The sequence below is a fragment of the Stegostoma tigrinum genome, chromosome 15 (assembly GCF_030684315.1).
Source record: "Stegostoma tigrinum isolate sSteTig4 chromosome 15, sSteTig4.hap1, whole genome shotgun sequence".
Taxonomy (NCBI): Eukaryota; Metazoa; Chordata; class Chondrichthyes; order Orectolobiformes; family Stegostomatidae; genus Stegostoma; species Stegostoma tigrinum.
In genome coordinates, this window is record NC_081368.1 from 44,776,829 (window position 1) to 44,795,421 (window position 18,593).

Sequence of the window (18,593 nt, forward strand, 5' to 3'; positions counted from 1 at the left end):
GCAGCTGTACAGGACATTGGTTAGGCCACTTTTGGAATACTGTCTGCAATTCTGGTGTCCCTATTATAGGAAGGGTTTTGCGAAACTTGAAAGGGTTCAGAAAAGATTTATAAGGATATTGCTTGGGTTGGAGAGTTTGAGCTATAGGGAGAGACTGAATACGCTGGGACTGTTTTCCCTGGGGCATTCCCTTACTAATGGCGTGACCTTATAGAGGATTATAAAATCAGCAGGGGCATGGATAGGATGAATAATCAATGATCTTTCCTGAAGGTAACAGAATCCAGAACTAGCGGACATAGGTATAAAGTGAGAGGTGAAAGATTTAAAAGGGACCTGAGGGGCAATTTTGCACACAGAGGGTGGTGCATATATGGAATGAACTGCCAAAGGAAGTGGTGGAGGCTGGTACAAATACATTTAAAAGGTATTTGGATGAGTATATGAATAGGAAGGGTTAGAGAGATATAGGATCACATAAACACTGTGGCTACAAGAGCAGGTCAACTGCTCAGAATACTGCAATGAGTAATTCACCTCCTGACTCCTCAAATCCTGTTCACCATCTGCAAGGCACAAGTCAGGAGTGTGATGGAATATTCCCCACTTGCCTGGATGAGCGCAGCCCCAACAACACTCAAGAAGCTTGACACCATCCAGAACAAAGCAGCCTGCTTGATTGGCACTACATCCACAAACATCCACTCTCTCCACTGCCAACACTCAGTAGCAACAATGTGTACTATCTACAAGATGCGCTGCAGAAATTCAGTGAAGATCCTCAGGCAGCACGTTCCAAATGCGTGACTGCTTCCATCTAGAAGGACAAGGGCAGCAGATATCTGGGAATGCTACCACCTTTAAGTACCCCTCCAAGACACGCACTATCCTGACTTGGAAATATATTGCCATTCCTTCACTGTCGCTGGGTCAAAATCCAGAAATTCCCTCACTAATGGCAGGTGGGCTGCAGCAGTTCAAGAAGGCAGCTCACCACCCCCTTCTCAAGGGCAACTAGGGATAGGCAATAAATGCTGGCCAGCCAGCAACACCTACGTGCCAGAAATGAATTTAAAAAGAGCTGTCAAATGGGACTCCATTAATTTAGGATGCCCGGTCTTCATGGACGAGTTGAACCAAAGAGTTTGATACCCTGTTCTACGTCTCTATGACAATAACTCTATGTCACTAGAATACCTAATTGTCCTCACTAAATGACATAGCAAAGAAGTAAACATAGGCACCTTTACACTGTGACTAATTTGGAAGTCTTTGAAAGTATTCCACAACCAAAATGCCTTCTCTTAATTGGATAAATCTGTAGTAGTACTGATAATAAAACAGGAGGATATAATAAGAGCAGAAAATAAAACAGGGGCAATCAAATTGGGTTTGTGTCAGGAAAATGTTTTCATAAGAAAATCAACACGTAATAACTTTTAGAAAAAATGGCTTACAACTTTTACACCCATTTGCTATGTTCTGATGGCAAAATGGCCTCCGTCATAAGTTTTTACTTTGTGATCTTGTCATTTAAAAAATAATTGAGAGGAATCCTTCTTCCCATAGAATCCCAACACTGTTGAAACAGGCCATTCCCACCAAGTCCACACTGACCCTCAGAGCATCTTGCCCATCCCCCTATAACCCCCCCTAATCTACACATCCCTGAACACTATGGGTGATGTAATATGGTCAATCCACCTAGTCTCTACATCTTTGGACTGTGGGAGGAAACCGGAGCAACCAGAGGAAACCCAAGCAGACATAGGGAGAATGTGCAAACTCCACACAGACAGTTGACCGAGGGGGAATTGAACCCAGGCCCTTGGTGCTGTGAGGCAGCAGTGCTAACCACTAAGTCACCGCGCTGCCCATAATGTTTGTTATAATTTGTGATTCTGTGAAGAACTGTCCTTTTCCATTTACAAATTCATCTTAAAATGATGCTTCAATACGTTTACTCTGTCAAAGGAGGGTAGTCTTTAATCTATATGTTGTATTACAGAAAGAACATGGCAAATGAAGGTAATAGAAATCCGTGCACAGATGAAACAAAACGCTTACCGGCCAACTGCATTGTTGATCTCTGCACTGGATGAAACTGCATGTAAGAGCTATTCCTTTTTAAAGATCATTTTTCTCTCTCTGTTTTAGTTAGTAAACCGTTAAGATAAGAAAAGGAAAAACGTGGAATTCGATATTTATTTAAAAGTAGGATTTTCTTGACAAATAGGAATAATGGTGTTTGTTTGAGGATTGTTTGTTTCCTATGAGATTGGACTGTAGCAAATGGAGTTTCAGAACTATAGGTTCCTTTCCAGTGTACATAGCTGGTTCAGCCTGCTTGATGAGAGTGTGAGTACAGAAATTAAGAAAATGCACCAGAAACATTCAGAGTATGAAGTTCATCAATATTTAACACCAATTTGAACTCAATGATTGGATAACATCATGTCTTGAATACATACTGCTAAATACACTGTAGCAAGGAATCCCAGTATCAGCACTATTTATAAAATAAAACCAACCGCTTGAAAGCTAGTTGCTAGTTAACCTCATTTGGCTCTGATTGAGTTTCTGGAAGCAGTTGAGGAGTTAATTTTTGTTAATGGTGTTGGAGTGGGGTTGTGGCTCAAATTCAGAAGGCCTAGATTGTGGCTGTAAGGTACCAGTCATGAACCAGTCAATTTGCATTCACCTTTGTGCTATGGGACATGAGGGGGATGGAGTAGAGGAAAAAAACAGCTGGAGAAGTGCCAAGTGGATGATTCAGCTCAGCCTCGTCCTGAGGTCCCTAACTCCACAGAATCTAATCTACACCCAGTTTGTTTGAATCAACTATCAAAAAGCAGCTGAAAGCTGCTGGAAAGCATTGCATCATGTTTGCTCCAGAAGGGTCGCAGGGCAAAGATAACCAGTGCCAATGGTACCCATCTGGTAGGGAAATGTACTCAATGCATTGGACAGGATATTTCTGGGCATCATTAGAACAGCCAAGGTGAGGCAAGTTCCTGCAGCATTGCTGGAATCACTTAAAATAACATAATGGTTCAATCTCCTCTTTGCGACATCCCATGTGTCATAATATCTTCCGATTTATAAGCTGCAGATAATATAAGCATCCAGTCCTTACTTTGCCCCTATTCCTTTCACTAGAACTCTACCTCTGTGCCTTTCTTCTTTCAAACGTTCCAGATCTGCCAGCTGATCCAGCAGTGAAAGGAATGGAAACAGTGATGAATAAAAGTACTATCATTCACACTCATACTCTCAGCTTAGATACTGGTATTGCATTAATTTTGAAGGGTAGCTCAGCATCCATAGTGAAAGCTCACACTGAAAGGATAAGTGGTTATCTTGCTGTTAGTCAAGTTTCAACTAATGCCATCATGGCCACAGATATCAGTAATTGAAGAGGCTTACAGGCTGTCCAGCAATCTGTCCTTCAACAGATTATTAGAGATTCTGAGTAACAGCCATGAAGTGAGGCAGTGACATTGTGACCAGGCAATGACGGTGCTCACTCTGCATTTTGTGCTCACACCTTTGGCCAACCAGCTAGACTGCTGCTACCTGTGCCAATGTGGTGGAATCCAAGGTGGACCATTCAAGGATTAAAACAGCTGGAAAGCATCTTGCAAAACAACTTTCTGTCTTCCCCTTGAAATTCACAGTTTTCCACCAGTCATGCTATGGCCAGTGTATGGCACCATGTTGGAGCACTAAGACATGTAAAAGTGTTGAGAAAATGGGCAGCACCCAAATGCACAAGGATGATGAGTTGAAGTTTGCATACGATATGACAATAATGTTTAAGTAGGGTTTGGAAAGTGTCCATTTTGTAATGATTTCCATTTTTTGCATTTTGCCCAATGGATGACAAGAAACGCAGGTCACATTTATTGTCATTGATGTCAGAAAAGGTGATTGTTGATGGTCCAACCAGAGAATAGCTGGGTTGATTGTCACCACCCATCCCCACAGCCCTTCTACCCACCAGTATCTTGCTATTTCCCTGACAGAAAGAGCTGTGCATTCATAATGGTAAGGTTGTGCAGCAGAGAACTACAAATCTGAACATACACTCAGGATTCCTCTAGAGCAGCCCGTGCGATGAATTTACCAATTAAGTACCACAAAAGTCCATTCCATGACATTCCTTATGGCTTTAATGAATGCTACTGCCTACGTGAATTATGATTTGGAAGCCAGCCACTCATTTTCCATAATTGCTCAAACTTAGGTCATATGGTTGACTGCCTCAGAGTGAAGACATGACGACTGTCATAAGGCTGCAAGGAAGTGGCTTGCATAATATGTTGTATATTGTCGTAAATAAGCAGGGCAGTGAAAGAGTGATACCTTTTCATGGGAGCATTCTTGACAGAAATCAATATGTACCAATTTTGTTTTCAATACAGTTTTAACAATTGAGCAAATCAATATTATTAAAATAAACATGTCTGAATATTTTTATCTAGGGCTGTTCAACCTGCGAGGGGATGATATTCCATACAATCCATTTTTCAAGTCTTACACGCTGTTGGCTGAAAATTTCATCAGGTTTGTTTATTCCCAAGGACAATGAGTTTAAATTGAACTAAACATATCAAGAATCTGAAATTATCTAGGAAAATTCACCTACACGCTAATGAAAGCATGTTTTCTTTTGGATTACTAATCATTTAAAATTGGAAAAATGCTAGAGATGTTTATCAAGGATGAAATTAATTATTGGATGTAGATGCACAGGTTAGAGATCAAGGAACAACTATCATGTATGTAAGGCAAATCAAATCAGGTTAAGATGATTAAGTTATTTGAAGGAAATGCAGTGAATACTTCATATCTGGATTTTCAGAAGGTATTTGATAAGGAACCACATTTCAGAGTTGCTAGAAAGTGGAAGCATGTGATAAGGTGGGTACAAAAATGGCTAAGTAGTAAGAGGCAAGAAGTAGACGCAAATGATTGTTTACTGATGGCAGAGAAGTTTGCACTGGGATTCCTTGGGGTACTCTTGAAACAATAGCTTTCTTTGCTCAATATGTGACCTGGGCTTGGCTATAGGGAATACAATTGGGAGGTTTCGTAAACGACACGTCTCCAACATCATCCACCTGGATCAATTCTTAGCTGTCTTGTTATAGCTATAATACAACTTGCAACATGTACTCTCACAGCTACAGCACCTGAATGTGGTGTCTTCCAAAGATCTATCCTTGAGTTCTCTCCTATTTCCTGTCTACATTCTGCCTCTCAGAAACATCATCCAAAATTCAGGATTAGTTTTGACATGAACACTATGACAGGTAGCTCAATGTCACCACCATCTTTCAAGATTCTTCCACTACTGAGTTTTGAGAAGATTTGTAGCTCAGGTTGAGGTTCTGGATGTGAGTTTGCTCGCTGAGCTGGAAGGTTCGTTTTCAGACGTTTCATCACAATACTAGGTAACATCATCAGTGAGCCTCCGACGAAGCGCTGGTGTTATGTCCCGCTTTCTATTTATCTGGTTAGGTTTCCTTGGGTTGGTGATGTCATTTCCTGTGTTGATGATGTCATTTCCTGTTCTTTTTCTCAGGGGATGGTAGATTGGCTCCAAATCAATGTGTTTGTTGATGGAGTTCCAGTTGGAATGCCATGCTTCTCGGAATACTCGTGCGTGTCTCTGTTTGGCTTGTCCTAGGATGAATGTGTTGTCCCAATCAAAGTAGTGTCCTTCCTCATCTGTATGTAAGGATACGAGTGATAGTGGGTCATGTCGTTTTGTGGCTAGTTGATGTTCATGTATCCTGGTGGCTAGCTTTCTGCCAGTTTGTCAAACCAATGGACAAACTGGCAGAAAGCTAGCCACCAGGATACATGAACATCAACTAGCCACAAAACGACATGACCCACTATCATTCGTATCCTTGCATACAGATGAGGAAGGACACCACTTTGATTGGGACAACACATCCATCCTAGGTCAAGCCAAACAGAGACACGCACGAGAATTCCTAGAAGCATGGCATTCCAACTGGAACTCCATCAACAAACACATTGATTTGGAGCCAATCTACCATCCCCTGAGAAAAAGAACAGGAAATGACATCACCAACACAGGAAATGACATCACCAACCCAAGGAAATATAACCAGATAAATAGAAAGCGGGACATAACACCAGCGCTTGGTCGGAGGCTCACTGATGATGTTATCTAGTATGGTGACGAAACGTCTGAAAACGAACCTTCCAGCTCAGGAAGCAAACTCACATCCAGAATTCTTCCACTACCACTAAATTATCATACTTGTTGTCCAACATTCGGTACAGGATTGGAAGAACTAAGCCTGCAATTTTTCTCTAATCTTCTCCTTAAGAACAGTCATAAACTAAACTATCAATGACACCCCAGGAGTTATATGTGATCTGAAGATGTGTTTCTAACCACATAACTGAACCATCACAAAAAATATCAATTTCTATTCCATAGCATTAGACAATTCCACACCGCCTGAGCTTATTTACTGCTGAAACATTCATCCATGCCTTTGTTATTTCTGTCACTGACACTTCCAACATGCTCTTGACTATCTTTCCACATTATACCAACCATAGCTCGAGGCTATTCACAAAAAGTCATTTTTGCTTTAAATTGTAATCACTATTTGATCTCACCCTATTTCTGTAAACTTTTCCAACCACACATGCTTCAAGTTGCTGACACTCATCTAATTCTGGTCTGAAGTATCTGATTTTAATTGCACCGTTGTGGTGGGTGTACAACCAGCTGCTGAGGCCCTAAGTTCTTCAAAATGCTCCTGAAACTTCTCTGTGTCTCCTTACTCCTCCAAGATCCTCTAACTCTGCCTTGTGTATGAGTTTTTTTTTTGCCAAATGTCACATTATAAGACTGTTGTAGTATATTTCAGGATGTTTTGTGATGTCCTAGGCTCTATGTAGATACAAGTCCAATGGGCTGAATGGCCTGCAGGATTCTGAGTGAAATAAAGATGTCAGATACTCAGTTTTCAATGAGCAGCTGAATTCTAAAGGATGGAAAGCTCTCAGCCTTATAAATCAGTGATCACAGTGGCTAACTGACCTCATTCTCAGCTGAAGCACGATAATGGGAAACCAGTAAGAGTTGTGCTCCTGCTTGCTGCTGGAAAGTATGTGTATATGAATACTGAGTGAGGATAGGATCAGGCTCTGCTGTGGTGCCAACTATGGATAAATAGTCCACCAACAATCATTAAGCTTACGTAAGGTTTCTTTGCCAAATGATTGTTCAGTGTTTTAGGTAATGTGCTTCAGCAAATCTCAATATTTTTAGAAAGGGAATGCAGATAGGTGAAGGGGGAAAGTCAAAGTTTAAACAATAAGCTTTACATTATATCTATGTGAAAATTACTCATCAAAGATTGTTTTTGAGTCCAATCCAATCTAAACTGTTTTTTAACAATATTGAATCTTCATCATTTTACCTGAGGTAGCATTTTTCAGTCAACACAGATGTAGTGACTTTATCACAGTCAGCAAATTCAATTCATTTACCCCAATCACATAACCACTGTCAGCTAATAGGCAAATGTAAGCACTACAAATAGTCTCATTGGTACCTTAGACTGACTTTATGAAGCTATGCCATCTGCTGCGAGCTGACTAACCGGCAAACTCAATGGTTAACACATCTCTTCCCATAGCTGTGAAGGTTGTAACAGAATTCTCATTTTCAACAACAAGAACTTTCCCTATAGTTATAGTGGGTATCTGGCAGATAGGCTACTCTGCAGTTCCTACTTGTAGAAAGCAAATAACTGATGTCATGATTGGAAACATCTTTATGACTTTGAGTGGAAAGGACATGCCAATCCTTTTATTTGTTCATGGGATGAGGGTGTCACTGGCTAGGCATCATTTATTTCCCATCCCTGCCTATAAGGACAGTTTAGAGTCAACCACTTTGCTGTGGATCTGGAGTCACATGTAGGCCAGTCTAAGTAAGGATGGCAGTTTCCTTCCCCAAAAGGCATTAGTGGACCAGATGGGATTTTCCCCAACAATCGGCAATGGATTCACAATCATCACGAGATTGTTAATTCCAGATATTTATTGAATTCACATTCCATCATCTGTCATGGTGGGATTCAAACCTGAGTCCCCAGAGCATTCTCTGGGTCTGTGGATTAACAGTCCAACAATGATACCACTAGGCCATCACCTCCCCCGGGAAGTTTTCACCCTGTGGAAGACCGCTGAGAGTTTGGGGTGTTAGAAATATAGAAGCCATGAGGTCAACAGGGTGTCATCTGTCAAAGGAAATACAAAGATAAGTTGAAAATAATGCCACAGTTTATGTATTCAGATAGTTTATAACCACAGGTATATGATGCTGTAAATCAATGTCCATTATTAAGCAAGTCCCATGATGTCATAAACATACATAAATTCATGATACAATGAAAGCTGCAGGAGAATGAATATGGAACTTCATCAATAGCTGTTGACTCCAAATAACATAAACCCTACATGGTAGCAGAATGCAAATCTATTTAGACCCATGCGCCACCCAAGTTGCTGTTCTTTTCAAATTGGGACACTGAAATTGTGTTCATCCCGCTTTCAAAAATAGATTAGCTAGCCATTTATCTCATTGCTGGTTGCATAATTCAGATGCCACATTTGATAGACTAACAATGACTATGTTTTGGAAGTATGTGAAATACTTTGGGATACCCTGGAGACATGAAAAGTTCTTTATAAACATAAATTTTCTCTTCATTCTACATACAGTGTGAAGCAACAAAACATTGTCCATACTGTGATGATACTAGGACTTTAAGAGATGCATTTTGTTGTGGATTTTAAATGGAGAAAGGTTAAGACAGACTGAGAGATAATAACGTAAACAGCTTATGAGGTCTACGAATTTTTTTTAAGTTGGAACAAAAGAAGCAGGCTGAATGGTCAAGCTCCCATGGAACCAGCATTTTTAGTTTTAGCTTTCTGCAGTTATTGGGATCTTGAAGCTGGATGTGGAAGTTTTTATTCTTCTCTCTGTTACAGCTAAAATCTGGAGTTCTGCTCCATCTGCTAGAGTTGCATGTGAGACAAATCTATTTTACTGAATTTGGCTTTGCCAAGGGGGTGCTTATGGGATAGTACTATTTTGGAACAATTAATTAATAGTAGCAATTACATTATTTTGTTAAGCATTTTGCATAACACCCATATCCCATGAATAAGTTTAACAAAGATCTTTAACTTGCCTATGGTGATAATATGAGTTGTGATTGCCCTCTGAATGTTCTAGCTATCTGTATGGCAGATTAAAATTGTATTGTGCAATTGTGCTGGGCTGTTTATGGCCTGAAAGCTCGGTACCAGGATTACAAGGTATGTTTTGCAGTAACAACTACTGTATCACATCCAGTAGGGCCCAATCTCTACCCACACTCCATCCTTCATCAGTTACTTGAGTGCAACACTAGAATGGCAAAACTTTGAGAGGAACCACCTGACTTGTCATTCCCCTTGAAATATCCACTGATTTAGTTAGATCATCTGTGATCCATCTGATAGCAGCTCATCTGATCGTTCGCAGAAGGGCTAGGCCTAAAATAACTGCTGCTTTCAAAATCAATTCCTAATCTGGCAGCAACAGACTCCTGGAAATGAGTTTGATGAACAATAGCCACCATGTTCGAGAGATAAATTTATTCTGTGTTTTGCTCCTCTCTGTGTAAAAAAAACACTATCCAAATAGAATGGTGTCACAGTCTATTTTTTTAAAATTTAACTGCTAGTATTCTGGAAATGGAGAAAATCAGTTTAAAGTTGGAAGCAATCAACAACTGAATTTTTCCCAATTTCTCTCTTTCTGGATCTGTCTGTGAGCTTGCCTCCACCATGCGAATGCTTCAAATGCCAATATACTTTGTCAGAAGTCACACAACACCAGGATGTAGTCCAATAGGTTGTTTGAAAACACAAGCTTCTGGGGCACTGCTCCTTCATCAGATGAAATTCCAACTTCACCTGAGAAAGTAGCAGTGCTTAATATACTTGTGATTTCTGATAATCTGTTGGACTATAACCTGGCGTCGTGTAACGTCTGACTATGTCCACCCTAGTCCAACACCAGCAGCTCCAAATCACAGATATACTTTGACAGTTCTATGCTCAAAACCAAACTGGCTCACCATCTCCACATATGGGAGGGGAAGTGGGCTCTTATTGCTCATCCGTCATATGGTCAGTACAGAAAGTATTAGATCAGCTTCAATCAGTCTCTCCCTAATGAGCCTATGTCATGTTTGTCTGTACCAAAAGAGGGCCAACGATGCAGTAAAATAAGCTAACGACTAATTTGATCTGTGAAACAGTATTTTTTTTCTATCTTTGAACAGCTGGAAGTTATCTTTTTGTAAACATTTATTGAAGAATATCAAATGTGTTTGAGATGTGTATATCCTATATATATATATCATACATGTGTTTTGTAAATGTTGAAGCTTGAAGCTCAGGTATCATAATTATCAGTTATATCTCAAATAAATAAGATATTTAGTGACTGTATAAATGCTGTAACTGTCAGGTTATAACTAATGTCTCTATGTGTACACTAATGACCAGGTTATTTGTGAATGAATCACGACTGCCTCAACACATTAGGGACTATTTGAATACATCTTGTACAACAGACATGTGTGTTCAGCTGAAGCCCTACGCCGATATCCGACAAAACCTGCAGGAATATGCTAAAGGAAATGTCAAAATCTGGATTGGTCAGGAATACACAACCTATGGTGTCTATGAAGTCATTCCTGAGGTAAATTTGGGATTTTGTAACAGTACCTTTACACACTATCTGATGCAGTCTTTCTATTTCCGGTCTCCTCAGTAAATTAAAAACCTAAAAAGCTCCTATCATTCTCCTACTCATAGCCCATTCTTTCTCAGCATTCTATTCCTTAGAGCCCTTTTCCTCCCCTTCCTCCAATAATCATCTTGATCTTTAAACCAAAATTGTTATGGTATTTTTAATTGGTCACAATTAAAATGGTGCTATTCAAACTGCCTTGGCCAATATTTCCCATGTGTGATCATTTCAGTGAGAAGTAATACGTGCAATGATGAAGTGCAGGACATTTTTTGATTTATTTTGTTAAGATAAAGTAAAGGAGAAATGCACTGCAACCGCTGTTCTGAGATATGCTTCTTCAACCTTTTTCAATTTTGGCACCATCTTGCAGAAAGGGTTCCAGAAGAAGTAGAAACAGGAGTTGGCCATTTGACCCCTAAAGCTTGTTCTGCTATTCAGTAACATCAACGCTGATCTGGTATGGCCTTAACTCCAAGATCTTGCCTGCACAACATGATATTTGGCCCTCTCATTAATCAAAAGTCTACTTAACTCAACCTTCACTCAATGATCACATTTTCACAGTTCTCTTGGGTAGTGAATTCCAAAGAATAGTAATCATCAAGGGAGAAATTTCCCCTCTATCTCTTCAGCAAGACCTGCATTTTAATACTCTGCATCCAAGACTGTGGTATCTTGTGCAGCAGTGGATAGTGTTCCCACCACAAAGCAATAAATTCCAGATTCAACTCACACTCAGGGAAGAAATTATCTGATTGCAGAAGGGGCAGATCTGGAGATAGGACCAAATTAACTAGTCATAGTGATGATGTCCCAGAATCTTGCTCCCTTCCCATTTCCACCCAAAGTATATTCTGGGTGTGAAGACCCAAGCTCCACCTTCCTAACCCACCATTAATTATGGTCCTTTAAGTGGTTTAACAATGACTGATTAAGGACCAATGAAGTCCCACCTGGACTGCAAGAGAGGATTGGGGGTTCTTTGATCAGCACTAATTCATGTGTGAATGAGGGACTGAAAGCAGGGTGCAGCTTTGAAAGTCACCCCTTGCCTTGTTACCAAACATCTTGCCACCACTTCCTACTCTCCCTGTGAGCTACACCTCCCCAAAAAAATGACCCCTTGACCCTCTCAATGCTGGTTTTTCTTGTGGCAGTAACCATGAACTTTTCAGGGGTGCTGTTGAGCACTAGAGCTGCTGGCCTTTGATTGTCAGCAGTTCTCACTGAGTAGGACTTCTGCCTGTATGGACATGATTTCAGGGGAATGCCTGCTGCTGCCCTTCAAACTATCTGATTGCAGGAAGGTATGATCAGGTTGCTCTGAAAATCAGTTTTGTAGCAAGTGAGCAAGAGATCTAATAAAATATAGGGCCTCCTTTCCGGGATTTAGTGGCTAAACAAGTTGAATACCAACCTGCAAAGTTTTCTAATGGCAAGTGATAAGAGCTGAAGGGTCAGCCAAATAACAAAAAGAGAATTGGAGCTTATCCATCACTATTCTTACATCTAGACGAAAACATATACATAAAAGGGTGTGTAATCACAGCAACCCGAACTCCTTTGGCAGTGGGGGAGTGTGGTTAGCTCAGATAATTCGATACCCATTCCAGCTGGGCAGAATTTGGGACCACCTTCTTCACATTACTTGTGGTGGAGGTTATGGGCCTGAGAGTATATCTAGCCTTCAGATAATAAACTGAAGAAGAAGAGAAAGAAGTTCTACATTCTCCTATGAGGTAAAACATCCATCATCTACTCAGTCAAGCCACTTCACAATATATGTTTTCATGGGCAGTATCTTTCCAGCCCCTGGATAAGGTGGCAGTGATGAGAAAATTGAGAGAATCATGTGAGATGGCGAGCAAGAAGTTTCTCAACATCAAGACCACAAAGTCTCAGTTTCCAACCAAAACAGTGTGAGCATTGAGAAGCCTAATTGTATTCATTAATATGCAGTAATTATGTGATCTCGTAGTTTCCCATTCTCCCACACACCAGATTGAAACTGAAAGCTCACATGAAAGTCAGAGATGTAAACTGACAACTCCAGCTCACCACTTGGTCCTCTGGACCTCCATCAATCACCAACATCTCAGGCACACTCCATTACCAGCAGCCACATGTATCCTCCATCCAACCGAATCCCAGAGCCAGCTGGCAACACAGAATTAACAAGGTGTAGAGCTGGATGAACGCAGCAGGCCAAACAGCATCACAGGAGCAGGAAAACACGTTTTGGGCCTAGACCCTTCTTCAGAAATGGGGGAGGGTAAGGGGTTTCTGAAATAAATAGGGAAAGAGGGGGAGGCAGATAGAAGATGGATAGAGGAGAAGATAAGTGGAGAGGAGACTGGTCAAAGAGGCAGGGATGGAGCCAGTAAAGGTGAGTGTAGGTGCGGAGGTAGGGAGGTGATAGGTCACTCCAGGGAGGACAGACAGATCAAGGAGGTGGGATGAGGCCAGTAGGTAGGAGATGGGCGTGGGGCTTGAGGGGGGAGGAGGGGATAGGTGGGAGGAAGGACAGGTTAGGGGGGCAGGGTTGAGCTGGGCTGGTTTTGAAATGTGGTAGGGGGGGGGAAGATTTTGAAGCTTGTGAAGTCCGCATTGATACTATTCGGATGCAGGGTTCCCAAGCGGAATATGAGTTGCTGTTCCTGCAACATCAGGGTAGCATTGTTGTGGTACTACAGGAGGCCCAGGATGGACATGTCATCTGCGGAATGGGAGGGGGAGTTGAAATGGTTCGCGACTGGGAGGTGCAGTTGTTTAGTGTGAATTGAGCATAGGTGTTCTGCACAGCGGACCTCAAGCCTCAGCTTGGTTTTCTCGATGTCAAGGAGGCCACAATGGGAACAGCAGATGCAATATACCACATTGGTGGATGTGCAGGTGAACATCTGCATGATGTGGAAAGTCTTCTTGGGGCCTGGGATGGGGGTGAGGGAGGAGGTGTGGGGGCAGGTGTAGCAATTCCTGCGGTTGCAGGGGAAAGGGCCGGGTGTGGTGGGGTTGGAGGGGAGTGTGGAGCGGATAAGGGAGTCTCAGAGAGAGTGGTCCCTCCGGAAGGCAGATAAGGATGGGTAGGGAAAAAGTCTTTGGTGGTGGGGTCAGATTGCAGATGGCGGATGTGTCAGAGGATGGTGCGTTGTATCCGGAGCTTGGTGGGGTGGTATGTGAGGATGAGGGGGATTCTGTTTTGGCTGTAATTGCAGGATCGGGTTGTGAGGGATGAGTTGCGGGAAATGCAGGAGACATGCTCGAGGGCGTTCTCGACTACTGAGGGGTGGAAGTTGCAGTCCTTGAAAAACAAGGACATCTGAGATGTACGGGAGTGGAATGCCTCATCCTGGGAGCAGATGTCGCAGAGGCGAAGGCATTGGGAATAGATGATGGAATTTTTGCAGGAAGGTGGGTGGGAGGAGGTGTATTCTAGGAGCTGTGGGAGTTGGTGGGCTTGAAATGGATATTGGTTTCTAGTGGTTGCGGGAGATGGAAACAGGGAGGTCCAAGAAGGAGAGAGAGGTATCAGAGATGGCCCGGGCAACTTAAGATTGGGGAGGAAGGTGCTGGTGAAGTGGACAAACTGTTCGAGCTCTGTGGGAGCACGAGGTGGCGCCGATACAATCATCAATGTAATGGAGGAAGAGGTGGGGTTTAGGGCCAGTGTAGGTATGCAAGAGGGATTGTTCCACGTAACCTACAAAGAGGCAGGCATAGCTAGGGCCCATGCAGGTACCCATGGCCACCCCGCTTTGTAGGACATGGGAGGAGTTGAAAGAGAAGTTGTTGAGGGTGAGGACGAGTTTGGCTAAACGGATGAGGGTGTCTGTGGAGAGGGAACTGGTCAGGCCTGCGGAACAGAAAGAAGCAGAGGGCCTTTAGGCCATTTGTATGGGGAATGCAGGTGTATAGGGACTGGACATCCATGGTAAAGATGAGGTTTTGGGGACTGAGGAATTGCAAGTTCTGGAGGAGGTGGAGGGTGTGAGTGGTGTCACGGACGTAGGTAGGGAGTTCCTGGACCAAGAGGGAGAAAATGGAGTCCCGATAGGTGGAGATACGTTCGATGGGACAGGAGAAGGCGGAGACAATGGGTCCACCAGGGCAGTCAGGTTTGTGGATTTTGGGAAGGAGATAGAAGCAGGTGGTGCAGGGTTGGAGAACAATGAGGTTGGAGGCTGTGGACGGGAGGTCACCAGAGGTGATGAGGCGTGGATGGTTTGGGAGATGATAGTTTGGGTTTCGGGATGGGGTCATGATCAAGGGGGTGATAGGAGGAAGTGTCAGAGAGTTTGCATCTGGCCTCAGCGATGTAGAGGTCAGTGCGCCATGCTACAACTGCGCCTCCCTTGTCCGCATGTTTTGTAGTGAGGTTAGGGTTAGAGCAGAGGGAGCAGAGAGCTGCACGTTCTGAGGTGGAGAGGTTGGAGTGGGTGAGAGGGGTGGAGAGGTTGAGGCGATTGATGTCTCGATGGCAGTTGGAGATAGAACATAGAACAGTACAGCACAGAACAGGCCCTTCAGCCCACGATGTTGTGCCGACCATTGATCCTCATGTACGCACCCTCAAATTTCTGTGACCATATGCATGTCCAGCAGTCTCTTAAATGTCCCCAATGACCTTGCTTCCACAACTGCTGCTGGCAACGCATTCCATGCTCTCACAACTCTCTGTGTAAAGAACCCGCCTCTGACATCCCCTCTATACTTTCCTCCAACCAGCTTAAAACTATGACCCCTCATGTTAGCCTTTTCTGCCCTGGGAAATAGTCTCTGGCTATCAACTCTATCTATGCCTCTCATTATCTTGTATACCTCAATTAGGTCCCCTCTCCTCCTCCTTTTCTCCAATGAAAAAAGTCCGAGCTCAGTCAACCTCTCTTCATAAGATAAGTCCTCCAGTCCAGGCAGCATCCTGGTAGACCTCCTCTGAACCCTCTCCAAAGCATCCACATCTTTCCTATAATAGGGCGACCATAACTGGATGCAGTATTCCAAGTGCGGTCTAACCAAAGTTTTATAGAGCTGCAACAAGATCTCACGACTCTTAAACTCAATCCCCCTGTTAATGAAAGCCAAAACATCATATGCTTTCTTAACAACGCTGTCCACTTGGGTGGCCATTTTAAGGGATCTATTTATCTGCACACCAAGATCCCTCTGTTCCTCCACACTGCCAAGAATCCTATCCTTAATCCTGTACTCAGCTTTCAAATTCGACCTTCCAAAATGCATCACCTCGCATTTATCCAGGTTGTACTCCATCTGCCACCTCTCAGCCCATCTCTGCATCCTGTCAATGTCCCGCTGCAGCCTACAACAGCCCTCTATACTGTCAACGACACCTCCAACCTTCGTGTCGTCTGCAAACTTGCTGACCCATCCTTCAATCCCCTCATCCAGTCATTAATAAAAATTGCAAACAGTAGAGGCCCAAGGACAGAGCCCTGTGGAACACCACTCACCACTGACTTCCAGGCAGAATATTTTCCTTCTACTACCACTCGCTGTCTTCTGTTGGCCAGCCAATTCTGTATCCAGACAGCTAAGTTCCCCTGTGTCCCATTCCTCCTGACCTTCTGAATAAGCCTACCATGGGGAACCTTATCAAATGCCTTGCTGAAGTCCATGTACACCACATTCACAGCTCGATCCACATCAACTTTTCTAGTCACATCCTCAAAGAACTCGATAAGGTTTGTGAGGTATGACCTGCCCCTCACAAAGCCGTGTTGACTGCATTTAATCAAGCCATGCTCTCCCAGATGGTCATAAATCCTATCACTCAGAATCCTGAGATGAAGAGGCCGAGGGAGGGTAGGAGGCCTTCGGATGGTGTTCAGGAGGAGGCGCATTGGAGGTGAGAGAAGGGGTCAGTAGAGGGAGGGTTAGGCTCACGGTTAAAGAAGTAAGCGCATAGGGGGAGGTGGCGGTAAAACTGCTCAACGTCCAAGCGTGATCGATATTCGTTGATGTGTCGATTTGCATCTGCTCGACAACTGACAGGAACCGTGCAGGAAAGCTGTATGAGAGCGCGTATGTGCACTTTTCAATAACAGCTTTGCACAGTAAAGGGGCTGCAAGCATATAGTAGGGTAACTGAATTACACAGAATATACTTGAAATACATGACAAACAATTGTCATTATCCTTTTGACTCGGAATAAAGTGACAGTTACCTTCAGATTTTGCCTGACAGCAAGGACTCGAGGCTCCGAAAGCTTGTGTTTACAAGTAAACCTGTTCGACTATAACCTGATGCCGTGTGACTTTTCTACCCAATCCTCCACATCCTGCCTATCATGGGAAGCAGTTGTATCATAGACCTTGCCAGCCAACCATTTTGATTAGCAACACACGAGACCTAGCAGTGCCAACTAGGAAAAGGCAGCCCAGGCCCACCAGATCTCATTTGAATTGACTTGATTTATTATTGTCACGTACCAAGATCCAGTGAAAAGTACTGTTTTGCATGCTACCCAGGCAAATCATACCTTATGTCAGTACATCAGGGTGATAAAACAGAATGCAAAATATAGTGTTACAGCTACAGAGAAGAGGCAGAGAGAGGTCAATTCTAATATATGACAGGTCGGTCCATAAGTCTGATAACAGCAAGGAAGAAGCTGTTCTTAAATCTTAGCATTGAGAGGTTGGGTAGGATGCTGTTCGGAGGTTTGGTGTGGACTTGATGGGTCGAATGACCTGCTTCCACTCTGTAGGGATTCTATGATTCCATCACTATATAATACATCACAACCCATCACAGTCCCACCACAGCAAGGAACTAAGTTAAGTCTCTAGTCAGCGATCCCTGGGGGAGAAGGGGAGCTGTGAGATGATGGGTTTGGTTCAGAGTTTCAGGAGGTGAGTGAAATTGTGATGATGAATGTTTTGGGTCAGTGCAGCGAGCCCACATAAGTGGTCAAATGCCATAAAACACTGGTAGGATGTAAAGAGGCTACTAACTGACCATTATTTGGTCATTTAAGGGCACAAATAGATAGCAGGCTGAACTGGCCACCCACAGCGTTCCCTGTTCCCTGAGAAATTTTCACCAAGTAGGCAGTGGGAAGATCACTTATTGGATTTAACGTTCAGACTTCCCTTCAAACAGCCAGTCAAGGAGAGTAAAGCCCCTCTTAGATCTCATTTACTTTCTTCATCTTTTGAATGAGTTTTGCAGTGAATGAACTTTCCCAAATTCCTATATATTTGAAGCATTCCATAATTAACATTAATGTGAGTAGAAAAGCTAAAACAGGCAATTATGGTTGGTCTTTTTGATAGATGATTGAGAGGGAACAAATAGTCATGTGTTAACGTAATTCAAAATTAAATTGTACCTGATGAAATCTCCAACACTTTTGTTTTCAGTACATGCTCTATCATCTGCAGTAATTTGTTCCTCATAGTTAATGACACTGGTTAGATGGGATATTGCACTTCAAAACAGAAAAATGTAGTTCATGGAAAGTGCAACCTTCTACAACTATATCAATTTGGAAAGTGGACTGAGGTGTGAACTATAGAGGGCTCATCTGAAACAGCTTTTCTTGTTTCTTGAATGATCTCAAGTTTAATTCTCTCCTGAGCTACTTTTCAATTTTCATCCTTCGCAACATAAACCTGGGTCAGAATGTTACAGCAAGTTCTCTGAAGCCATTCTGCATTTCCATCACCCATTCCTTTTCCAAGTTCACTGACTTCAAGT

The 18,593-nt window shown here is 42.8% G+C and overlaps 1 protein-coding gene across 4 annotated transcripts in view; it reads left to right on the forward strand.

Annotated features, from left to right (window-relative positions):
- Positions 1-18,593, forward strand: part of xpnpep2 (X-prolyl aminopeptidase (aminopeptidase P) 2, membrane-bound) — an 89,574-nt gene that overhangs the window by 34,969 nt on the left and 36,012 nt on the right. For all 4 annotated transcript variants that reach the window (XM_048544565.2, XM_048544567.2, XM_048544566.2 and 1 more), the window contains exons 9-11: positions 2,009-2,110; positions 4,485-4,566; positions 10,627-10,822. In XM_048544565.2, coding sequence (XP_048400522.1) covers positions 2,009-2,110; positions 4,485-4,566; positions 10,627-10,822 — 380 coding nt within the window. The remainder of the gene's footprint in view (positions 1-2,008; positions 2,111-4,484; positions 4,567-10,626; positions 10,823-18,593) is intronic.